Source organism: Channa argus, chromosome 20, assembly GCF_033026475.1.
Source record: "Channa argus isolate prfri chromosome 20, Channa argus male v1.0, whole genome shotgun sequence".
In the NCBI taxonomy this organism is placed as follows: Eukaryota; Metazoa; Chordata; class Actinopteri; order Anabantiformes; family Channidae; genus Channa; species Channa argus.
In genome coordinates, this window is record NC_090216.1 from 8,516,861 (window position 1) to 8,543,846 (window position 26,986).

The 26,986-nt window shown below is 38.3% G+C and overlaps 1 protein-coding gene across 1 annotated transcript; it reads right to left on the minus strand.

Annotated features, from left to right (window-relative positions):
- On the minus strand, positions 1-26,271 carry LOC137105675 (vinculin). Its single transcript, XM_067488182.1, has 21 exons — positions 25,924-26,271; positions 15,205-15,275; positions 12,917-13,067; positions 11,417-11,525; positions 10,919-11,041; positions 10,674-10,834; positions 8,362-8,452; positions 8,094-8,241; positions 7,203-7,356; positions 6,930-7,105; positions 6,651-6,841; positions 4,320-4,519; positions 3,737-3,865; positions 3,473-3,622; positions 3,219-3,327; positions 2,831-3,133; positions 2,601-2,728; positions 2,273-2,458; positions 1,966-2,169; positions 1,748-1,852; positions 1-1,629 (listed from the first exon to the last, which is right to left on the minus strand). The coding sequence occupies exons 1-21, from the start codon at positions 26,089-26,091 to the stop codon at positions 1,483-1,485; spliced, it is 3,204 nt and encodes a 1,067-aa protein (XP_067344283.1). The 5' UTR covers positions 26,092-26,271; the 3' UTR covers positions 1-1,482.
- Between the last annotated feature and the right edge of the window lie 715 nt (positions 26,272-26,986).

The window sequence follows — 26,986 nt, forward strand, 5'->3', positions numbered from 1 at the left end:
TGCTATAAAATGCTTTATTACAAAATTGTTAACAATTCATAGGCATCCATGTTCAGGCCCAACTAAACCAAACTTAAGTGTATAATTTTGATTTTTTTTTAAACAAACTTTCTCAGGGTTTGCATAGAGCATAATTTGACTTTTAAGTCAAAGTCATAAAGCAGGTGTAACTCATGTACCAACAAGTGTTACATCAACACTGTGAGACCATGTACAAATAGAAAACATCTAAAAACAAAAACTTGCAAATAAGGTTTCTTTCTCAAGGCACATCAGTTAGTATCTGTACACTTATAAAGACACATTCACATCAATGGTCTTCAGATATTTCAAAATATCAACTACATTTTTCATGAAAAGTAGCCAGTTATGTTTAGTGTATAAAGACACGTTGAGAAAACAGTGCCAACGAAAAATGATTTTTTTTTTTTTTATTTGCGGCAGCTGCAGATTACACTGTGCTTCATCTCAAAACTCTGATCATTCCCTTGACTACCTAAAAGTGTGCAATTCATATATCACAAAAAACGATTGTATACAAGATAACATTAAATATACAACAGAGAGCAGTGTCTAGAAACAAAAACTGCAGCATCTATAAAGTCTAAGCTTTGTTAGCATGCTGTGAAAATCAGAGTAACTGTTTTTGGCTATTAACCCTCATTGTGTAGCAAAAGCCAATTTATCACATCTAATCTCAATGCAACACATGAAAAATAAAATGTATCTAGAATAAAGTGAATTCAAGCTTACAGGCAGATTGTATTGACCTGCTGCAGAAGAAAATGGTAATTTTTTGTACAGTTTACAAAACTAGCCCTTAAACTCAAATATGTATCGCAGTACTTTTAAAGATCAAGGCAGAAAGTCTTTGGCAGAACTCTAAAAAAAAAAGATGTTTGCTACAATTGTATAATAATATGTAAATTAAGGAACAGTGTTTTTCTTTCACTTGTGATAACATCGTGTAAACAAACATAAAACCGCTGAATATATTTAGCGTGTACTGAGCGTGTGCCTATACTGTACTTGTTAGTCCCCAAGTTCATGTGCATGTTCTAGCAAAAGTAAATTAATTATATTAATTAAGTTACTGTGGTTTGTGTCTAGAAGAGCCAAAAAATACGTCCACGTTATATGAAATCCAACCTCTAATCAAAATATATATATTATATATATATATAAATCCTGGGATTTATCCAAATAAACTAAAAAAAAAATTTATTTTATTTTTTAAAACACACTTTTCCAAAAGCAGACGTTCGCAGTTAGAATCTGAGCCATAACTTGCATAGATAATCCCATTGTTTACATTCTACCAGAACAGCATTTGTTACAGACAGGACACAGGACTAATGGAGAACGATTGCCCATATTAGATTGTGGGCTTTGATATCATAGATCTGATGACGGATCTGCCCATTCAATATCCTCGACAGCTGGGTAGAACCAGAATGAAGCAGAGAAACAGTTGCCCATCTCTTACTGGTACCAGGGGGTCTTTCTGACCCAGTGGAGGGTGAAACCTGCATCTGTCCGGATTTTAATGGAAGCTGCCTCAGCCTCCCTGACAGTTTCCTTCACAGATTGCATCAGGTTCTGAGCATTGTGGACCAGCATCTCAGTGGCCTGACAGAGAATGAATGAGAAGAGAGTCAAAGATGATTTATACCTGGATAATCTTATTTCAACAGCAACTTAAGAAAAATAGTGGGAACTTGTGGTCACACTCATAAGCAAGACTCACCTGCTCTGACTCCTCTTCGCTGATGTTGGTACGACCCAACATAGTGGCCTTGACTGTGGAGAGGATTTTGAGCTGAGTACTGATGGTGGGAATACGCTCACACACCTGAAATGAGATTAAAAACCAGATAAGGATAAAAAAAAGAAATGTCTTACCAAATCATAAAGCGTATTTGTTCCACAGTGAAAAGTCACTGTTTCTAACATGACTGAACTTACCTGGAGCAGGTTGGTCCGGATACGTTTGTCAGTACACTGCTTGGCCACTTCCTTGGCCAGTCTTGTAACTTCGTCAGAAGCCTTAGCAATGTCCTTGGCACACTGGATGAGGGCACGCTTGTTTCCGCTGCCTCCACGCACTAGACGTGACATCTCAGCCATAAGTAAGGCCATTCGTTTGGCAGCACCAATGATGTCATTACCCTATTAAGTAGGACAGGAATACAATCAATCTGAAAGCTTAGAATTTCTGAAAAGCGTAGAAGGAAAAGTCCATTCCTGTTTTGGCAGTGCTGACTTGACTTACTTTGCTTGACCATTTGCGTGCTTCATCGTGTAGCTGCTTGGCAGCCACCATCATGGGCTCATTCACCATATCGCCAGCCTTCTGCTCAGGGAACTCTTCATCTTTCTCCTCTGGAGGAGGAGGCCTAGGAGGAGGAACTTCACCCTCTGGAAGAGGAGGTTTGGGTGGCGCTGCCTCATCGTTAAGCTATAAGGACAAATCATAGTAACTATTACGTTTTAAGTAGCTGTACAGTACGTTTGGATTCTGCTCGTTCTCTAACCAGTTAATAAATAAAAAAGGTCCAATGCCAAAAAGTAATATGTTATGAGAAAACACGAGGACTTACATTAAGTTGATCCAGATCAGGGGGAGGTGGTGGTGGGAAGTCTGGCTCTTGTGGCTGGAAGGCCTCCCTGACCTTTGCCACAGCACCAAGAATCTTATAACCTGAGTCCAGAAAGCCCTTCTGAAGACCTGGTGATCAGTACAAACACATTAACTAATTGGAACATCACTCAGAATCTTCCAAATACACGTCAAATATAACTGCATATTCTGTGAGCAGCATCAACTTACTTGGATCCTGGATATTTCCTGCCACTGCCTTAGCACCCATCACCATGGGGGAAATTGTCTGGCTTAGTTCATCTGATGCAGCCTTAACTACTTCCCTGAATTTAGGATCCTCCGAGTTCTCTACTTCTCGCTTGGCCACCAGGAGTATACGGTTGGCTCTGCGGGCAATGCTGGTGGCACCGGCTACCAGCATCTGAGGCTGATGATTGGCCATGGCCACACGGCACTTATCCAGGTCCTTCTTAATGGCCTCCTCCGAAGCATCCAAAAGAGATTTGGTATCAATGGCTTCATCCACCAAACCTAGACATCCATAACATGTTAATGTAGGAATTTACCCAAAGTAATGTTAAGCATAATCACACACAGTGTGTTCAGATAATGTCACCTGTCATTTTCTCCACATTGTCAATCCACTGATTTTTCATGGTCTCAAAATGTTCATATGCAGCTTGGTTTCCAGGATTTCTCAGCAGAATACGGGCAGCAGATACCACCTAAAAAAAAACAATTCAAGCCATTAACTGTCAGTACAACTGCTAAAAGCTTGGCTTAAGAAGCAGGAAACACTTAAGCTCTGTGACTTGTGATGCAGAGTGGAGGGCAAACACAAACAGATATAAACACTAAACTGTGACATACTTGGGGTGTTAAGTCTCTCGTTGACTTGACAGCTGCCTGGATTCCCTCCACTGTGCTCTTGTTCGCAGTGCCAACGGCAGCAGCCTTCTCTGCTGTGGTGCCAAGCTTATTAGCGTGATTCTCAAAGTTGGCAGCCCTTTCTTCAAAGACCTACAAATGATCAAATAAAGCAAGTGTTGAAAAGTTTTGTTAGAATTAATACATATATAATACCACTGAGCACAGTGGGAACACAGTGAGGAGCAGAATGATGGTACCACTGACCTCATCTCTGTTGGGGGCCTCCAGAGGAGCAGTAGCAGCCACTGCCAGTAACTTAATGGGGGTGGTGGTGTCACTGAAGATGTCAGACACTTCCTGAGTCATAGCCTCTTGCATCTTACCTTTCAGGTCCTGGCAGGAGAACAAACAGATGGTCAACACACACACCAAACTAGGACTCACTGAAACTCACTACAAATTCTCAAAAACCATAGTGGCATTTAAAAAATTTTTTTTTAAATAAACTGAAGAAAAAACAAAAAAATAAATAAATAAATCAGAAAAAAATGGCTCAGAATGATATAAAAACATTGCTGTTCTGCTTTATATGTGTTATTGTCCTAATTATTCAATGCTGACTGATGTTTTTATATTATACACTTGACTACATCTTATGGCAAATACATTTATTTTGACTGCATGGGCCTCAATAGCAATAGAATATTTTGGAATGCTACTTCAAACTTCTATTTTTCTATCACCACTGTTAACCAGCAGATGGAGGTGTTTGTCTTTCTCAGTTTCATGAGACCTGATCAGAGTCTAGCAAGAGGTCTGAAGGACAGTGGAGTGTGAAACGTCTTACTTTCAAAGCCTCCTGAAGTTGCTGAGCCACGGCACGTGCTTGAGGGGAGTCCCCTTCACCGCGGGCAGCCAGTTCTGCCAGCTGGGCCATGAGATGCTCCACCTGCTCACATTTACCCAGCAGCTCCTGCCTGTATGGGCCTGGTAGAGCATTGGCCAGCCTGCGGCCATCAGCCACCAGCCCACGGATGGCTGCCTGACCTAGACATACACAGACAAAATATCTAAAATATATAAAAGACCCCCTGTAATAAAATGGTAGTTATAATGTATAATGGACAGCATTATAACACTGAGAGCGTCACAAAAACATTCTGATAGTTAACTGCTCATTAATATTCTATTATTATCTATGGGTACATCAACACAAACTTAGGCTATCCACTGTTTATGATTTTCCTGTATAAAATCAGGACACAAAACAGGTTTTATAACCCCAATTCTAAAAAAGTTGGAAAGATGGGAACATGTAAATAAAAACAGAATGCAATGATTTCCAAATCTCATCAACTCATATTTTATTCAAAATAGAACAACAGATCAGATGTTGAACCTGAGAAATCTTACCATTGAATTTAAATAAGATAAATTAGAATTTGATGGAAGCAGCATATCTCAAAAAAGTTGGAACAGGAGGAAAAAAGGCTGGAAAAGTAATTGTAATGTAATTGAAATGATTGAGAGTATCAGGAGGAACCTCTGTTTACAAGGGACAAGTTCAAAGTGGGTCAAAACTGAATGCATGTGATATTTGGGCCCTCAGGTGGCACTAAAAACATGCATGATTCTCTACTGGACATCACTGCATGGACTCAGGAAATCTTCCAGAACACTTCCAGAGATCACTGTGTGAACACAGTTCAGTGTGCAAAGAAGAAACCATATGTGAACACGATGACGAATCGCCGGCATGTTCTCTGGGCCAAAGCTCATTTAAAATGCTCTGAGGCAAAATCGAAAAATTTAAAATTCTTATTGGAAACCATGGAAGTCGTGTCCTGCAGACTAAAGAGGAAAGGGACCATCCAGCTTGTTATCAGCGGACAGTTCAAAAGCCTGCATCTCTGATGGTATGGGGGGCATTAGTGCCTATGGCGTGGGCAGCTTACACTTCTGGAAAGGCTCCATCAAAGCTGAAAGGTACATAGAGGGTTTAGAGGAGCATATGCTCCCATCCAGACAACGTCTCTTTCAGGGAAGACCTTGCATATTTCAGCAAGACAATGCTAAACCACATACTGCATCCATCATAACAGCATGGCTTTGCAGGTGAAGAGTCCGGGGGCTGAACTGGCTAGAACCAAACTGAATAGAAAACATTAGGTGCGTCATAAAACAAAAAAACAAAAGTCCAGGACTGTAGAGTAGCTAGAATCCTGCATCAGACTAGAACAGGACACTATTCCCCTCCTAAAACCCCAGAAACTGGTCTCTTCAGTTCCCAGACATTTACAGACAGTTTTTATAAGAAGAGGTGATGCTACACAATGGTAAACATCACCCTCTTTCAACTTTCTTAGATGTGTTGCTACCATCAAATTCAAAATGAGCTAATATTTTCCATGAAATGTTAACATTTCTCTGTTTCAACATCTGATATGTTGTTTATGTTCTATTTTGAATAAAATATGGGTTGATGAGATTCGCAAATCACTGCATTCTGTTTAATTAAGGTTTTACACATCACCACAACTGGAATTGGGGTTGTACTTCAATTTCTATGTTGTTACCATAATACAACAGCATGACATACAACAATTAATTATACTATCCAGTTTTTTATTAAATTACTAATCGTGGAAAAATGTCAAAACTGGTCATCACAGTGACAGCTTAAAATTGATTATTTAGTACAAAAAACAAAGATATTTGGTATAGTTACTTATGTTATTTCATCTTTTATGTATAAATACGTTAAGACTGTAAAGCAGCATTTATCGATGGCCTAATAAATGGTTGCTGGTATTTTAATTGTTGGTTGTATAAACATTAGAGGAGGGACCCTTGGCTCCTTCTGTATTATTTTATGTTGTTTGTTTGAGGTAAGCATTGCCTCTGTTGTACTGTGGGAGCCAATTATTCTTAGAGGAGTCAGACTCTAGCTTTATTGTAAACATGTATAACTGTGTCTATGTTTCAAAAAGACAAGCCAAAACCAAAGGAAAACAACAGAGCCAGGAGAGTGTTGGGGAATGTTAAGCACAGTAGGAAAGCGACTTGTACATAAAGTGTCTGCTCTGCAATTTAGCCACAGGAACAGTGGAAGGAATATGAAGTGTCACAGTAAGTGGGAGGGAGACAAAAACAAATAAAGAATTGGAGCCAGACTCACCAACACCGCTGTCATCCAATACGGGATTGTCAATCCAGCGCTGAGCCTGCTCAATCTTTCCTTCCAAGTGAACAGCTGCCTTTGCAGGCCTGCTGTTGGCTACTGCTTTGTTGGTCTTGGACTGCAGGTTCTGCAGAGCTGTTGCAATTTGTTTAGCCAAAGCTCTGGCCTCAGGAGTGTCACCTTTACCCCTATAAGGAATTAGAAAATAACAGTATAAAGTACTGAATAAAACCATCTGAAAACCGTATGTGTGAAAGATGACCAGAGACAACTTACTGTCTTCTAAGATCAGAAAGCTTGGCAGTCATGGCAGCAATCTCACCCATAGAGCGCAATATGTCATCTCTTTCTTTGGGATCCTCACACATGTCTGCAATCTTTTTGGTCTCAGCAAGCAGGGCCTTGATGTTTTCCTCTCCCTCTGGGCCACCATTAGGGTCTGACAGCCAGTTCTGTAGGAGAAAGAAAAACTCTTGAATAGGGAACAAAAATTAGCATTGAGAATTTTACATATATGACAACACCCTCACATAAGGGTTGACGACTAACCTGAGCAGCATCAATCCTTTTGGCAATGGCCTGTTTGGAGTTAGTCATGGCCTCCAGCTTGCGAGCTGCATTTTCCACCTTGCCAGTAAGCAAGTCAAGCCCTTGGGAAACCTGCTGGGCCTTCTGCATGGCAGCTGGAGATGCCCCCTGACCTCTGGGATGGAGAAAGAAAACACAACATAAACATAATGTAACTATCTATTTTAAGAACACCCATGCACACCTATTTTGTTACACATTTGTTTAGTTCAGAGATTAAGTTTTATATTCCTCTTGTTAAGAACAGCATTTCTTAACATAAAGCGTCTATTTGCAGTCAAGGCTCAGCGGTATTTCTCAGTTTTCAGGCAAGTAATACAGCGGGGATATAGATTAATACCAAACAGCTGTTTTTAATGTAGTGTGACTCAGGGTCTCTGGTGACAGATTCAAATATCAGAAAGATATTACTTCCACTCTTACACACAAAAATCCTTTGTAATACACTTACACCTTGCATTCTTATTTAAGAATGTAAATTGAAAAGATATATCAGTATATCAGAGGACCAATTTTCCAAAAAAAAAAAAGAAGAGAAAAGAAAAGAAAAAAAAAAAGAAAAAAAAAGAAAGAAAAACTTTAATTAGGAAATTTAGGAAACATACATTTCCACAATACTAAAAACTTAAGCTGTGGGAAACAGTGTTTTATTAAAATCTAATAAAGGTTCCAGGCGGCAACATTTTACTCTGACATTTGAGTTCACATCCCCTCCTGAACAAGTCCAGAGAATGTCAGAATTCCAGTGCATGTTTAAAATGGGCTATTGACTGCATGAATTATAAGAACAAATTTCTTGCCATATTTGCAAAAAGGAGACACGAAAAATGTATTTTATGATGCATGCTGTACCTAGCTCTCATCTCAGACACCTGGTCAGTCATTTGGCCCAGAGTCTTGGCTGTCCCTAGGATATCTCGACGCTCCTTGCCAGCACACAATTCACCAACTTTCCCAGCTTCATCAAGGATCTGTCGGACAGCCTGCTCACCTGCGTCCCCTACAAGCAAGACAGGCACATCAAAAACATCACCTGATATAACTTGATAAAAAGATGAGGATGTGATAAGAAGCAGGAATTAGGAATAAATTCAAATATGTGAATGTTTATCTTTATTACCTGGTTGAGCGTTTGGATCTCTCAGCCAGTTCTTAGCGTGGGCCATCTTTGAGTCGATAAGTCCCAGAGCCCTCCTCATGGCCTCTGTGTCCTTTGGGTTTGAAAGACAGTATAAAAAGTATAACATAAAGCAAATCTATGAAACCAACAAAAACTTAATTAGCACTCATTGCCCTGAATCATACCATGTATCGTCATGACAAGGTCATTGGACTCATTACAATTTTAAGTTAAATGTATGATGTCAATTAATCATGTTTCTATGTAGAAATCAAGCCATGGCACTTAATAACTGAGCTTCGAATGCATTTTTCATTTACATTTTTTCTATGCAAGTTACATAATCAGGAAAAAATTAAAGGTCTTGTCATTTGCCGAAATCGAACTGATAGTTTAGTTATTTAAGTGGAACAAACAGCAAAGTCCAGCATCACTAACATCTGTCAGGCAAAACAAACGCAGCACATGCTGTTTCCATCATTCTTTTCCATAATCAATAATGAGCGTCATGTTAAAAGCCAAACGAATCTCCATTGTATCTCAGTCACAGTGGAGAGAAATACAACAATCTGTCCAAGTGCAGCTGACTTGACAATGAGTCCACTCATTGCCAAAGTCTGCAAACAAAGCAGAGTCCTGTAGGACATAGAGCAAAGCAGAAGACCAGAGCGGATGAATGAGTGGTTAAATTAAGGTAATTTTGGTCGTAGAGGAATGCAAAGTCAGAAAACACAAGTTCTTTATAATGTGCTTGGATCTTTATCACAGAGCCCAGCAAGAGATTTTTAATGAGAACAAACGACTACTCATGTCAAAAATATTTGTCACAAAATATGTTTAGACCCTAACAATAATTTCGTTGGAAAAAAAATGTAAAAAGAAGAAGACAAACAGGAAAATGTTTATATACATAATGACACAGGTGAACTTAACTGAGCTGAACATTGGAGGGGAAAAAAACAGGAAGTAGGAAGATGTGAAGCCAGTTGTGTGGGTGTATTAGTTTACTGTTCAAACTTGTGCTGCTGCTGTTAAGCACCTCAGAATGTGAGAAAAAAAACAGCCAGAGATAGAAAGTAAAATAATGGGTGGATAAAGGATCTTTACATCTTAAATTATCAAAAGCAAACACCCATTCTCTGCAACTTATAATCAAACAACCGAAATTGTATCCCTCGAACATTACACATGATGTGTGTCAAGAAATTAGCACTGAAGTCTGTGTAAAGATATTTAAACAAACTAGGTAAGGTCTGTTGGAGTAGAAAGAAAAAAAAGCCATTCATACAAAAAACCTAAATCAGAGGTTCTGTGTCCTCCTCCTGAGACAATTAAATGCAAATATAGATGAAGCCATTATTAATGTATTTATCATTGGAGTAACAACTAATTTAAATTAATGACACGCAAATCAATACTGCACGAACAAGGTTGATCAATATACCAGATAGGTTAAAGGACGTGTGTCTTGTGGTTTAAATGATATAGGAGGAGGACACACAGAGCTTGATACCACATCATGTGATAAAGCCAATCCATAGATGGATAAATAAATAGTAAAAGAAAATACTAGATAGATCAACATTTCAGCTATTCAATCTGCCTAACACCATTCAAATGTCAGCACAACATTATTCAAACCCCAAAGTTACTTCATTATTAGGCAACCTTACTACAGAACTGCAACCGTAAAGCACAAAATGGCACCACAAAGCACAAAACAGCACACACAACCGTCAGACATGCTGCTGCACAACCAAGGGGCGAGAGACTTAAGGCTTACCTTCTACAGGGGGTGAAAGGAAAAAGAAATGGTAACAAGAAAGGAAGAATAACAAATGTAAATGTTTAACTGGACATAACACACAAGACCAACTAAAAGGCTGCAACAAAGAAAAAAAGGTAACACACATAGATTCATTTGGAGAGTGAAGTGGAAAGAAGCAAAGAGCAGAGCAGAGCAGAAAAACGTGAAATAAAGCAACGGATTAACAAGCTACATAGAAACAAATGAAGTTAAAGCATGACGACTTGAATTCCTGTTTGTAATCCTAAAATACAGCAGAAACTGTTATTCACACCTGTGAACCCTGAAATAAGGTCATCTGGAAAAGATAACGCAGGCCTAGTTAAGAAAGAAAAAGAAATACAATTGAGAATAAATATCACCTCATGATATCTCTAGTCTGCAGCCTCTTGCCAAAGGCATTCTGAGCAGAGAACAAACCTGTCTCTTCTTCTACATTTAAATTTGTCAAAAAAGTGACCACAGTCACCCAGTCAAGTAAAGACATTAAAATTACTGAACATACTTTATTGGCCCAAGCGTCCTCATCCCAGGAGGTCAGTTGCAGCACTCTGATGATTTCGTTTATCTCTGCGCTCATCTTCTCAAAGGTAAAGTTACGGTTCTTTAAAGCCTCTTCCACACCATGGCTACCGGATGTCTTGGTTGTCACAAAGATTTTGATTCCTGAAACACAAAGTCCAAATTCACATTCAACAATTTTTGTATATTTCACCTCAATAAAAGTGGCCCAAAATACACAGTGTTTACCCGAGATGAGGATGGGAAGCAGCTCTTTCACTGTGTTCATGGAGTTGACCAGCATCACACGGTGCTCCTGGTGTGTCAGCTCCTGCTGTCGCTCATCTATCATCTTGGCCATCTTTGTCATCCCTGGACAACAATTCAGATTCAGAGAGGAACTAAGTACAATTAATAAAAAAAAAAAAGTTTTACTTAGGCATTTCCCTTTAAGGAATATTAGAAAGCACTAGTCCGATTACAGTACATACATCATGACGAAAAGATATAACCTTTTCCCAAACTCCTTATGATCACTGTGGACCTAAATAACATTAGATAATTTAGTAATGCGAGGGGGCATATAATTCTTAAGTAGAGACCTAAGTACCTCTTTCACTACTGACACAAACACATCTGAATGATTATATATCAAAAAGAGAGAATATAAACACGATCTATTAAGATGGCAAATTATAGGAGATACTGTCAAGTCATGACTTCCTGATACCATATCAGCAGACTGACCTGGTCCTAGGTTCTTTGTGTAGGTGATTAAGTCCTCCATGGATTCCACCACTTCTGCCACTGTTAGGTACTCCAGGATTCCTTTGCACACTCTGATTATTTTTCGAACCTATGAAAATGTTGGTGTAAAACACAAAATCTAATGCACAAATGTTTCCTTTCCAGAGACAAGTGACAATACAAACACATCCCCTAAAAGCCCCCATTCACATTCTTTCTAATTACACTCTGATAATGCTGCATACTGACATTCCAACTGCTTTGTTATGCATCATCCCTGCTTTACATGGACTGCTGGAGTTCTCTGGCTCCACTACACAGAGCAGTGCCTTAGCTGCATTGGAAAACAAGGCACAGCTGACTGATGACTCCTGCTGAGTCTTGCTGACTGCTGCAGACAGTGCTGGGATGATGCCTGATGTCTGCTTAAAGAAAGCTGATCTGCAACTTTTTTTTTATTTGTTCCTCTCCATCCCTGAGAGGATACGAGTGATGGCCATGATAAATAACACTCCTGCCTGGTTTAAGATTTAAGTGAGTTCCACAGGCAAATCTGATAAATGTAACTACCTCTCTGTCTTCTTTACGGGCATTATAACACACGAGAAAAGCAGGGGTGGATACTGTCCTTACTGCCCTGTGCCCTCTACCAAGCTAAAGTCTGCATTAAAAAGCCATAAGAGCACTTCAGCTCAGCTACTGCTCAAAGAATCTAGTGGTTAATGCCTTTACATAAACTTTATTATCAAGGAAAGCTAAAAAGCAATCTTACACATTAAATTCAATAATGTTAACTAATAAAAAACACTCAATGTGAGGAAAACACATTTATTGTTGTAATTTAGCACACTACAATTTGTTGCTAAGTCAGACCAGATTTACTCAGCCTCGTTTAGTACAAATTTGATGATGTTGTTGGTGTGGGTGACATTCATCTGTTCTCTTATATCATTTTTAAATCTGGTTTTACCGTAGTTACCACATTATCACAAAATCAGCTTTCTGATTTATTGTGTTTATAATAATAATAATAATAATAATAATAATAATAATAATAATAATAATAATAATAATAATAATAATAACATTAAATACAGAAGTCACTATCTTCTGAAACATCTATAAATATGGGACCAGTTTAGGTAAAAAGAAATAAATAAACACAAATACAAGACAAAAAAAAAATCAAAGCCCACCATTTTGCACTAATGACTTATTCATGCACTGAGCACATGAACCAGAGGAACCAAAACCAAAACCTCCACCACTGGGGTAAAAGGTAAAAAAAAAAAAAAAAAAAAAAACACATCACAAATTCACACATGAAGTAAACTGAACCTCGAAAACTGATGAAATCCAGCAGTGATATCGAGCTGAGAGACTGGATCAATATTTAATTCCTGTAACAACTGCAGTCTGACCCCTTTGTTCAGCAAACAGGTTTGCACTGAGTGAACAGATTTTTCAAATAAAATAAAGAAAGAATAAATAAATGAATACCTCTGCCTCATCAAAGGTCAGAAGCAGGTCAGACGTCCCAGAGAGAATGCCCCGGGAGCCATCAATGAGGTAATCCCGAGCAGGAACAGAATATGGATCAGCTTTCAGCATGGAGGCAGCCTGCACCAGCTTAGTGCATGCATTCTCCACTCTGTGAAAAGCAGAAGAAAGGGTTTTTAGACAAGTAAAAAAACAAACAGTGCTTGTGATATTTGGCCCTTTAGAAGCCAAATGGACATTATGCAAACTGCCCACATCATGGGAGCAAGCAGTACATATAGGAACTGCTCTCTAAACATGGCTTTGTTTCATTTCCTCTTCTTATCTGCTTTTGAGGACATTTAAAGCAAATACTAATTCAAAATACAATATGAGTTTCAATTCCAGATAAAATACTTTTAAACAAAACCCATCTTCAATACAGATTAACTGGAAATTAGCAAGGAATCATTATGTCTTAGCCAGAAAGAACTGAATCCCCCCTTCATAAGTTTCTACATACACATTTATATAAATATATAAATAAATCCATTCAGTTATACGTGTGTGCGTGTGCGCGCGCGTGTGTGTGTGTGTGTGTGGATTTTGCTCAAATCTGACTCATCTTAACACTATGGTTGCCAGTTTCCTTCCTGTATAACAAGATAAATGTGAGTGATAGCTGGTGCATATACCAGCATTATATACAACAAGCCATCATCCCATACAAGGAGAGATTTATGAAGAGTTTTATTTTGTGTATAAACCATCAAATGCAGCATTGGGTTGGGATGCAGAGGGCCGTGGGTTCAATTCCCACCCCGCCTGGTGTGGCCCCACCCATCCACCAAGAGCTACCTGGGTGCCAGTCCCGAGCCAGGAAATAAAGGCGAGGGTTGCGGCAGGAAGTGCATCTGGCATAAAAATTCATGCCAAATCAACATGCGGAACACGTTTTGCTGTGGCGACAAGCCGAAAGCCATTTAACTATGAAGCATAAAGATATTGTGACTTTCCATGTAAAAGTAAGGAATACTTAAACAATTAAGGTTTACAAGGAAATATCTTTCAGAGATTGCTGCAGTAATTTGAATTAGGGATTAGTTTAAAAATGTGATTAGTTATTGTGGGTAACAAATATAATTGGCATGATTTTGATTTGATACAATATCTGCAGTGCAAGTAACTTTGCTTAATGGATGTGGAGCTCCAATCAAGCACCACACCCCATTTAATTCCTTTTCCCAAAGAAATGCAAATGATTGATTGTTGTTCCCTGGGTGTGTTGCATCTAGTGAATTTTACAGCAGCAAAACCTGCAAGCGCGGATTGATTCAGCATCATACATGCTGCCTGCCTGTCTAGCATCACAATCGCCATATTGCGCATAGAAACAGGAGACAAACCTGAGGTGAACAAGGATCAACATGCTGTAGTTGTGACTGTAGAAAAATTTGATACTTTCAAATTTTGGTACATCTTGGCATTGCCAAGAGAACAAACAAAGGGAGCTCAGTTCCCGTTCTTCTGAAGGAGTTAAGTCTCTTAAAGGATAATAACTAATGCATGTTCATTATACTGACATGAGTGTATGCATGTCTTTGCAGAGTTAGCCAGCAGTGTCCTTCAGTGTGCACTAGCAAAAAACAGCCATGCATTAACTGGGCCCCGGCAGACGCTATATTTAGTGAAGGGGAGACATTCCAGCACGTGTCCTGATGGATGACGACAAGGTGACAATGTGACTTTGAGGCGCCAAATGTGTGGAGCCTGACAACCTGGGCCTGCCAATTTGTTTCATCCCTGACCTCAGTGGCTTGACTTAGTTTTTCATATAGTAAGGGATGGTGAAAGACCGTACAGACTGACAGCAGCTGAGCAGTATTATAGGATTTAGATTATGCAGAGTCAGCCAAGGAAATTAATACATTAAATATGCACATATCTATTTTACTACATCAACATGTAAATATGTAGATGCATTTGTGTGTTTTATGTTTTAAAAAGTGAAATGCAGCAGCAGCCAGTGACTTTAATGTATGACTGGTATGAGCTTTCAGCCTTCAGGGTAAAGAAGCTTCTCCCTAGGCAAATCTATTTATGTTACTCCAGGGCAAGACACCAAGGCACTTAACATGCCATGTCTGACCTTTGTTTGGGCACAACTGGCCATTACTGCAACAGATAAGAGAGAAAGAGAGCCAAAGAGAACATAGAAGATGCAGAGAAAGAATAACTTAATCTAAATAAACTTGATAGGATTATAACTATATGATTTTAGGAGTGCCAAGTCACACTCTTGTGCTTACTTAATAAAAGCTGGTGACATGTCTCTTTTCATGATTTGGTCTTCTGTGGTTTGTACAGTCTCCTTCCCCACCTGCAAAACAAAGTTATGTTTTGAGTAAATATCAATCATTATAGTTTTACTAGAATGATACAATCAGGAAATAGAAAGAGGTCATATACCATAAATAAAACTCACAACAGACATTTAATAGTGATAAAGTCAAAAAATGAAGTGCCTTTTTAAATGGACAAGCTGTACTCTAATTATTAATGCAGCCCCTTATTATTATTTTGCTCATGTCTTGACATCAAACAAATGTTAAATTTGTTTGGCAAGATCCATAGGGACTCAATCCACATGTCAATTTTGTTTTGCCCCTTCTCTTCCACAGTTGTATGGGACACAGGACGATTCTGAAGGTCATAGGTCCATCACATTGTCAATACAGATGATAGATAATCACATGGTAAGAGGTGAAAACTGTGGCAGGAAGCGCAAGTCAATTATAGCAACAGCTAGAAACCGAGAAAAAATTAAAAAAAAATACTCTCATGTGGCAACACAATGTATTTCTAAACTTATAGTTTTCTATAAGAGAACAAGGTTAATATCATTTTTTTGCATGCTCTTACAATATGTTTAACCTAGATGTTCTGTGTGTGGGTGTGTTTTGGGGGGCTGGGGTGGGCAGTTTTAATAAAGTCTAATTTGACTGAAAATGTTTCTATATATGCATTACTGTATAACATTACCACAGGAAATACTTGTTTCTGCTTTGGCTGAGGAGTGTCAGCTTCACCTCGAATACAGTCCAGATATGAGTCTAACCACAGTTGTAAATCACTACACAGCAATTACAGAAACAGCAGTCATGTTTCACACAGACTCTTGGGATTCAAATTTAACCAGAGCATAATTTTCTAACCAATAAGCTTTAAAAGTACAGCCTTCTATTCTCATTGCATAGTAAAAGCACAATATGCAATATATAATGTTGCAATCCTATGTATGTAAGTAGCTGACATTGCAGACCTAACAGTAGTTTCAGCTTACCGGGTTTCCTCCATCATCTTCTCATACTGGGGCAAATACTGTAAAGACTTCAATGGTGACAATAAAACTTATAATGTTGAGACTAAAATGAAAACTGCATTATAATACAATATAAATCAGAAGATTATATTGCATTACACAAAATGCGATGCTTTAACTTAAAAAAAAAAAAATTACTAATAGGTTTATTAGAAACTGGAAAAGTAACAGCAGACGTGTGGAGACAGCATACGCCACAGACATACACATACCACATCTGCCTCAGCCCTGATGACCAACTCATCAGTCATGGGGATTTTGTGTCAGTCAACGCTTAACGTTTCTTAAAGAGCTGCAACAGTTGTTAAGTTTCTCAGCAATGGTTGACAGTTTGCTAACAGTTTAGATCAATTCTAAAGTTTGTATGGACTTGAACATACATCATATATCAATTGCGTGTCATATGAAGGACAAGGAGTCTTTAATCATGTAGTTTTCCAAAATGATGACCCTTTGTTTAGAGACAAGTCAACAAGGCAGCTGCTGGGGGGGCACCAGGCCTCAGCAGTTATAATGTGTAAAACAGCTGAACGCCTCCTCTCCCTCGATGCCTCAACATGACTCACCTCCCCCACCATGACCTCAGCTCTGTAGGCAGACAACTCACCCACATTAAGCTGCCATGGATGAGAGATCATACACTTTAACAACAGGACACAGACCACACGGAGTGACATCACTGCCCAATAGGAAGTAAAATGTTTTACTTTACATTTTATATTGTTATTATAACTACATATATACTACATTAGCAATTACTTCACCTTCGTGTTTCACCATGGTGTACTTTTCTGGACAAGCACACACAGTGTGCTATATTTATCAAACAGGTTTAAGCTATTTATCGCAATATAATTATTAAATGCCACAAATAAAAAAATAATTTTCATTTTGGTTAGTCAGGATGTCATTAGATGCTGTAGTGAGCAAACTTGAGGAGCTTTCCAACATGTCTAACAACAGTCTGCAGCAGCAAAGCCAGACTGAATTGGAACAGACCAGATACACATTTTCACTGGATCCTAAGTACCTGAGGAGTTATAAATTACAACTAAGACTGACGTTTAGCAGAGGCTATCCATCTCAGAGCAAGTGGCAGTATACATTTGCTAACCTGACATCCCACCAATGAGTCAGAGGCACCGGAAAGCAAACCATCAACTCTGGGGGTCATGGAGGACTCCTCGACCAAGTGAGCCACACTTGCCACAAAAAGACCTTGTAAGACCCACCAAAAAAGACCTCATACCCTCACCAATGCAACAGTGCTACATACACATTAATCTCAATTAGTTGCACGTGTAATAGTATTCATGGACACTTTTCTAGGGAACTGAAGTTGCAATGGAAAAAAACTCACTATATACATTTGGGTAATTTAAGAACGGTTAAGATTTGTGAGTTCATGTTAAGTCTAGACATGATCTAAATTAAACAGTAGGAAATGGCAGACTGACAACACTATGTGCCAAACAATTCAAAAGCTGAGTACAAACTGCATTTAAGAAGCTGTGAGACATATCCTTCCCCAAAGTATCAAGTAGGAGTCCTCAAAACTAAACAGACTTGTGATTCTGTATTGCATTACTGTTAATAAGTCGTCACTGTCTTTGTCCTCCTCCTCTGTCAAAAGAGTCCACAGCTGAGCAATGATCCAAACAATGCACTGCAAAAATAGAACAGTGTTTCTAAGTTTATAAATGTTGTTGTCGAGCAGTTTGTGATGGGAAACCATTTTGAGCCTATGTAATGAAAACTAGAACTCATTTCTAGAGGGCTGTAACAGTAAAAAAAAACAACGATATTAAATTTACAATAATATAAACTAAAGATTTAAAATCTGCATATTAAACCAACTGGAACCACATAATTTTGCTGTTTTGCTTGATGAATTAAACTTAAGCAAAATCAACCATTAAAACTTAAAAAAATATTATCAAATATATTTCTGTTATTTATTATTTCATACGATGGATTTGATAATTAATAGTAGAACCAGTAAATATGCAGTAGAAAGGAAGGCATGGTTCGAGGGTGGTGAAGTTTCAGGTCACTCTAAACAGACAAATCCAGTCTACAGTCGAAACCATTACATTATTATCATGTTCCTTGAATAGATTCTACCAAACCACTGGAGGAAATGGCAGCTGTTCAACTCCAGCATTTTTTTTTTTTAATCTTTCACTAATTCTGTATCATCTAGCTACTGGCTCACAGTTGCATTTTACATTTGTGTCTGGAGTGGAAACATTGGACACTTCATTTACGACCCAAGATCACTGTGTGAAAACCCTGTGTTGTGAACTAGCTTGATAGAGTGGCTGCTCCTTTAGAACAGACACTGCTTTGTTGACAGCAAGCCACTGATCTATTGGGGGAAGAAAGGGCAGTCTGAAAGTCTCAAGGCTGACGAGACACAGCCTGCCATTCATATGTTGGGTACGTTTAGCACAAAACTGTGTTAGTCATGGTTACCACAGTGATCTATGATGGCAAAATTCTAGCAAGTGCTGTTAGTGCTGCCCTTAGCAATGTCCTACAAAGAAACTGATGTTTGCACACAGATTTAATTCTTTAAAGTGCAACCAAGACATAGATTCCCACTCCAAGGAAGATTGTATTGCAATCTGGTAAGACACGAGCTTGCACAAATTGATGTTACAACACCCTACCCTTGATCAATAGTCTCAAATCCAGCAAGGGCGGCCTTCTGAAATAACAAATGGCTTATGAGTAATAATGATTCAAAGAGGAGTTAGAGAGGCTACACTGAAGGTCAAAGCCTTTATCATGCGTCAGCCAAGTGATGTCAAACATGGTTTAATAATCTGCTTTAGGAAGTAGCTACACATAGAGATGTCCAAGACGACAAAAGGAGCAAATCAAATGGCCTGTCTAGCCATGACGGAGCAAGTCCTGCAGCCAGAGGAATTATATCACAACCATCTACCTGGAATTACAGAAGCTCAGCAGTTTGTATGCTGTTACTAGGGAGCAGCAACACTTAGCATCAATTCAATGCTAAATAAAGGACTCAGTCAATACAAGGCTTGTATTGATGAGTTTTCTTCACTAGAAATATCAGACAGACAGATTCTAAGAAAACACTGGGGAGTCATCCAATGAGGTAAATCATTGGACCAAGCTATAACTGGCATTTGTACATGGGGAAAAATGTTTATAAACAAAGTTTATAGTTCATGTGTGAAATAGACCAAATTAGTTGTCTAACTTGACAATATAAAATAACACTCAGTACTGCCACTTTCTAGTGAGTGTCAGCAAACAGTGTAGTTACTGTATGTCAAGTGCTGACGAGCCAAATAGTTGGCCCCTTTCCTGCTCAAAAGAGCCATGAAAGTAGATAAAAAAACAAAAACAATGTAGGTCAGAAACCTGCTGACATTTTGTTCATTTTTCTTGCATCTCTAAAATCCTAGACTGACAACATTTTTAGGGTATGAAGGTATTCATTTAATAACTTGTGCACATGAATTATTTTCAGTAGTTCATATTACACTGTCATTCATACCCTTAAAATAATATGTTTTGCACGATTTATGCCCCCAAATTCTGCCAGATCACATTTTACAGGCTACAGGTTTAGAGTACTGGCATCTTTTACATCTAATTCAGGCCCTGGATAAAAGTGAATCTATTTCTATTTGTCTATAAAACATCTTTACAATAAATTTGAGAAGGTAACTGTTTGTTTACCTCTGCAGAAAAGACACCACAAATGATCTAACCATCACATTCACATTACAGTTAAGGATAGAGCTACATGGCTTGCAGTCAAATGAATTTAAACAAACTAAATTTTACCTCTCCATTTTTTTTATTAGAAAACGTGACAGCAATAGTACTTTGTATTCTTTGTCACTGTTTGCAGTCATAAACTTCTCCATGCTAAGGCACAGAGGGGTTTCCCTTTACTGGGTCAGTCCTGTTCCTGAATAGAGCCGACAGCTGCTGGGTCTTCCTGACTTGGCTTTTCCTCATTATTTCAACACTCCTTTGCATCCTCTTTGCCTGACAGGCTTTAACCCAATTTATATATATATATTAAAAAAAGTCTACTGTTGCAGTATTATTGTTATTATTAATAATAATAATAACAACAATAATAATAATGTATTTCTGTGAAGAGCACAATTGATTTAAAACTGTGCAAATGTCGCACTGTTCGTGTATTGTTGCCAATATGAGAAAAATCTAATTAAGAGAAGAATGAAAAGAGTTCCCTTGATATAGTGCAGGAAACTGGAGTACTACCAGGTGATAGAAGGCATTTCGTTTGTGTGCTTTTGAACATTTAGTTAATGAACATGTTTGGTTCCAATTTGTAAAGGATTAAACAAAATGGCCGAAATTATTATTCAAGACTGCATAGGCTACATATCTAATAACAGTTTACTAGTTAAAAATCCCCGTATGATTCCCTATGTGGCATCTGCTACAATTATGTTAAAACCTCAATAAACTGTAGAAAAATTTGAACACTGAATTGTATTAGGTCATCTTTTCACAGAACTCATACTACTAACTCTTACGTTAATAACCCCAACTTCCACTATTTGCATTTCTGGTATTTTGTAACCTCACCAACACTGCAGATGATAGGTGTTTTGTTTTTCTTTTTCCAATCTTAACAGCTACTGCACATCACCAACATTGCAGATGATAGGTGATTTTTTTTTTTTTCCAATCTTAACAGCTACTGCACATTTTCTTGGTGGTCTGCACTAGAAGAGTCATGTGAACAGTTCAGGCTGTATAAGCAGGAAGAGGAACACTGATAGCTTTATCAGTTTCAGGGCTGTAGATCATTGACATTCTTTTTCAGCCAGTGCCTATAAAAAGGCACTGGCTGAACTTCTTTAAGAAAATAAAGAAGTACAACAGATCTGTAATATCCCTACAGTTGTCTAAAAAGAATGATGACTAAAAAATATGACACAAAAGTACTGCATTACCCAAACATTGGAGTTTGTTTATCATATAATATGCTACAGCTCGTTTATGCAGCTATTTAATCACACTTTCTCACGCTATTCCAAACAATATACCCACAACAGTTAGCTGCATCCTGTGTCTTTACAATGTTGCACTATTGGGAAAACTGAAACTGCAATACAAATTAACCTGAAATTAACTGTTACATGCTTTTCTCTGGAAAGGCTTGTAAATTGACAAGCTTGCTCATTCAAAGGACTAGCTTAGCCCCCCTATGAGCTGGGATGTATTCCCGCTTTCTGAAAATTGTTCACATTCCTCACATTCATCCAGGCTTGAGGTCTGGCTCATTGTTTCAATCAGAAAACACTGATGTCAAAGATGCTAAGCACTAGTGTGTAGTTTTGGTTAGAGTCAACATATTTTACTGACAATAGTTTGTGGTCATTCTACATTTTATGAGCGCCAGACTTTTATTTCCATCTGTCTGAAATTATAAAATGACTGATTTACAGGTCTACACATTTATGACAGTCAGTGCAGCAGATCTCCTCAGTCTGACCAGCCTTGCAAGCAAGGTGGATTTATGATCTTGCATAAAATCTAAGCAGGGGCTATACAGAGGCCATGCCAAAGTGAGCGATTACAATTGTGCACTGGTGTGTCGGTGTCATGCTGCAATTGCTCCCCCAAACTCCTAGTTGGCAATTTCATTCCCTCAGTGTTGGTTTTTGCTGCTGTTGTGAGCTTGTTTGGCATTCTACAAACAACCATAAGGGAAACTGAGCAGATCATGTCTAAATGATGTTGAACAGCAGTTACTTTTACTGAAAATATTGCAAGGCAGAAAAAGTAGAAGACGACATTGGAGGATTTGTATGACAACTGAACTGTATGTGGACGAAGGACAGAGTGATCCAATCACAGTTGTTGCGGTCCACACAGCTGCAACCCTCATTTACATTTGGGGGAGTTGCACACCAGGCTATGTGTAGGGCACTGTGTAGTGTCTGTAGACTTGAAGCACGAGAACAAACCAAGTTTTAAGCATCCAAGAGCATCAAGAGAGCTCATCTTAAATTTCTTTGTGCATTCTTTGACAGAGCCCCACTCTGAGAATGGTTCATCCCATTCCCTTTCAGGGATCCCTTCCTTGACATAAATTTACCCTCCAGTTTACAAACTGAATGAAATCTGTAACAAAGAAATCAAAGATAAGAGCCACACGGCATGTGTTTTATGTGACCTTTGCTATGTATGACTCAAGGAACTACTGGGAACAAAACCAGAGGAATTACAACTGATCTGAACTTCAATGAATTCATAACACTGTCCATGTTGTAATGTTGCTACAGCAACTGGAAATAATTACAGGCCTGTCTATTCATTCGTTCCACTGTTGGAAACATATGATATCAATTTAGTAAGAGCCCAGATTATTTCACCCCAAGCTGGTGAAGGTTGCTCTGGACATTCTTCACATGTCAGGACATGATGACAAGCATGTTATATTAATCAACAGCAGGATATTATTTCTCCCCAAAAGGTTTTATTAAGTCATTTGCTATCCATTTGGGGACTAAACTTGCTTTCTATGGCTTTAGTGTGCAAATGTGCAATAATGCTTTTAAACTTACCCCTGACTTCCCTATAATAAAATATTTCTCTGCTTCTAGCTGAAAAACTCTTCCAGATGACCTAACCAGGAGGAGTTATTATTAGGAGTTAAGATGATGTCATCTGGGAGAGCTCTGGAAAAGCGAGTTGGCCATGATTACAAACTCCACAGTGTGATCAACATTATAGCATAATCTAAAATAAAGGTCCTATCAAGAGATGTCATCTGGAGGCATTTTTCAACTAGAAGTACAGGGATATTTTAATACAGGGAAATCAAACAGACGCAATATAACTGCATGGTTGACCTTTTTTTTTTGGCCGCTATTTTGCTGTAGTAAAAACTCTGAAAACCTATCATGCCGTTTATCTTCATTCACCTCATGGAGTAGTGTATGTAACATCGATCAGATTGGCGCTATTCATTTGATTGGTGAGCACTATTGTTGAACAAATCATCAAATTATCATATGATAAAAAGTATCATACACCTTCAATATTTATATTGCATGAATCTGTACAATTGTGAAAATATTTTGATAATGATATGCCAAAATACACATTTCACAATACTCAGTTTAACTCATACACAGACACACACACACAGACACACACAAATACTCAAAGTATGTATCGTAGTCTCCATGATGTTTTTATATGAAAAAAATAAGTAAAAAGTAACAATTTTGTTGCAAAAATGAAAGAAATCCAATCATGCCTAGGATAACACTAACTGGACAAGTCAATCAGCAGGTTGACTTGCACATAATACCCGAAATTACCCGCAATTGGCAGCTCAACCAGCTGGTTGACTTGCATATTTGCTTCCTGATTGGGTAATCTGACAAATAAAACCTGAAATATTGCCAAATGAAGAGGCAGCAACACAATTTCACTACTAATAAATATATATATATTTTTTTTTTTTACAAATGTATTTCTTAGTGTGGATTTTAATGCGTTGATGGCATGTATGTACATTTCTTACCCAAAGTTAAAAATCAGTGAAGGTGTCCTTTAAAGTTATAGCTTTTGTTATAAAAAATAAATTAGGTTCTTCGTTAACTGTAGTGTACACAATCAGTAAATGTGATACAACTTCCAGGCTTCCACAAGCCTCAGTAAAGCTTTTACTTCTATGAGGTTTGTTTGTGACTCTGCACATATGCTAATGCATAATATAAATATAGTGCATATATCAATAGCAATTTCCTTTGACATCATTCACTCATTATCATAATTCCTGTGAAGGACAGACTAGCAAATGCATTTATAATAAGCCTTTAAAGACTGTTAAGTTTAAATGTGGATGTCTTCTGCATTTGTAGATATATCAAATAACAAAATTGAAATATAATTCAAAGTAGAATTATTTAATAGGTCCAGGTCAAATATTAGCCTACAATCCATAATCAAATATGTTTATGACAGTATTTATTTACTGTTATCCAAGGTATTTAAGTATGTATAAACAAGGCTTTCTGTCAATTTAAATTTTTTTTGTCTTTCAGCTTATCCTTTGAGTTCAGGGTCGCCATGGCGGACCATTTGTCTGCATGTTGATTTGGCACAGTTTTTACGCCAGATGCTCTTCCTGACACAACCCTCCCAAATTTCTACCGGGCTAGGAACCGGCACTGCACGGATGGGGATGGGCTGTTGGGGGGGTGAGTGTCATGCCCAGGGACACTTTGACATCTGGTCAGGAAGAGCGGGGCGTGAAGCTCCAACCCTATGGGTCATACGCAAGAATGAAACTTGACTAATATAGCTTTTATCTCTTCCTTTTCTTAAAAGCCACAATTTCTGACAGCCCTCGCATATCTCTGTGTTGTTTAGGGATAAAAAATAAAAGAGAAAAAAAAACATGCAATACATTGTGTGAGGGAATGACAAATGTATTTCCTCAGCCTGTGCAATAGGGTTCTAAAAACCCCATCATGGTGATGTTGATTTCATTGTAAAAATACCTAAAACCACAGCTACATCTGGTCAAGAGGGTGTAAATAATTTCTTGCACTTTATGTGTGCAGTAACTTTTCTATTGCACAGACCAATATGTATGAGCACTTGACAAGTGCATAAATAGTAAGAAAAAATATGTCTAAAATACTGCTGCCAATAAGATTATTTTTTCTGTTCACTTAATTTGCAGGTTCTCTCAAAACCCAACAACTTTGGTTAAATCTTGTGGCCATCTTCTTGGCCCTGGATTTAAAAAAATTAGGGATTTATAAATATATCTATACCTATATAGACGGATATAGATATGAGTTTTGATGTTCCTCAACATCTGTCACCAATCACAATGTTTGATAAAAGCAAATCATCTAAGGATGAAAAAAAAGAACAAAAAAACAGTGTTTCACAGAAAATGCATTGGTATTTTCTAAAGACTACATAATTTTGCTGTCAAAACTTTGATAATGTGCAGCCCATCTAAATCTTATAAGGTTATAAAAAAAAAACACAATGTGACTAAGGTATTTGTTTTCCACAATAGTGGTCTGATTGTTGTCTCCGGTATATTTTCGTTTAGTTTCATTGCATAACTGACAGTTGACATATACCTAAGACTTTGAATCTGCGTCCAATAATTTTTCATGCATCAGTGTATTCTACACATATGCAAGTTTGTGGTTAAACATCCTGTGGTGGAGATGTATTTATACTCTTATTCACAACCACAACTGCTGTTCTATGAACTGGATAAAATAAAAAGTAGCGTTAATGCAGTGTAGCTTGCCACTGTACCTGCTTTGTACTGGCAGCAGTGCCTACGTCAAGATATGGAGACAGGGCGTTTTTTTTCAAGGGGAAAAGGGCGTCACTGCCCTTTGCCCCGAGGCAAACAACTTAACTAAACTTTAGCAGCATGCATACATCCTTTCTTCCATTAGAAATCAGACAGATATATCTACGTATGGTTCTGGTGGTTAAGAGTTGCGTTTCAGCGTTGGTTTCTTCGAAAGTGCTCGGTGCGGGACAAAGCGCGACAGGTAGCCTGCACCACCCACCGAGTTCAACCAGACTTACCCAGATACATTTTTACAAAGGAAATAAAGTTACTCACCCGAACAAGGTTGCTAACAGCCGCCTGTACGGCAGCAACCGGCGCTGACAGATCTGGAATAGCTTTTCCGTCAACTTCACCTTCTTCGTGCATTATCACCAGATGGGATATCTGCTGAGCCACTGGCTCCAGGATACTTTCTATCGTCTTCGTGTGAAAAACCGGCATGGTGAAAACTTCCGAGCACTATCCAAGAGAAAAGCAAATTAATATTCTTCCACACGAAGTGGTTTTCCCCTAAACTCCCGCTAAAACAAAGCCTTAAACAATCCTGGTAGCCTTCTTTTTTTTTCCAGTCCAGGTTAGTTTCGCCTTCTCCGGTGTGAAGACTACAACTAACGTGAAAAAGTCCCAGCCTCACAGTGGGTGCGAGCAACGTAAACGTCACCGTCCATGGCATGCGAGCTGACCAATCCATAGGCGAGAAGGAAAATTCCCTGGCGTCTGATTGGACTGTTGCGGTGTCACTCTGTGTCAGACCCTCCCGCTTCCACACAGGCGGGTTTGCTAGAGATCCTAATGCTCCCTAAATTACGTAAGAGATTCTCATGTCCTAAAAAGGGAAATATGTGTCTACTGTTTGCGAGGGACTGATAGGTCACAGTTAGGGCTGCCTTGAAAACAAACTGGATATTTTCACCAAATAACATCTGACTGCATCCACACAGGAGGGTATTTGACTTGTCCTTTCACTGGTATATTTATTATCCATTCATCAAAGAATAAAAACAGCATTGTTACAGTCTATACAACCATAGATCTCAATTGATCTCAATTAAATATTTTAAACAAAGACAATAAGCGAGCATCACTGAGACGTAAACTCAACCTCTGACCCTGATATAACAATATTTGTCCTTTGAGAGTTAAAAGCCAAGTGCCAAGCAATCCTGCTAAGGAATTCCCACTGAATCCCAAGAGGCACTACAAGGCAGCAGCCCATTGCCTAAAAAGGAAGAGTCCAAAATGAAAGAATCAAGGAAGTTACTGTGTTTGAACTCTTGTGTAAACATATGTTGCTTCCCTTTTATATAAGTGTTATTAGACTATTAACTATCATTGT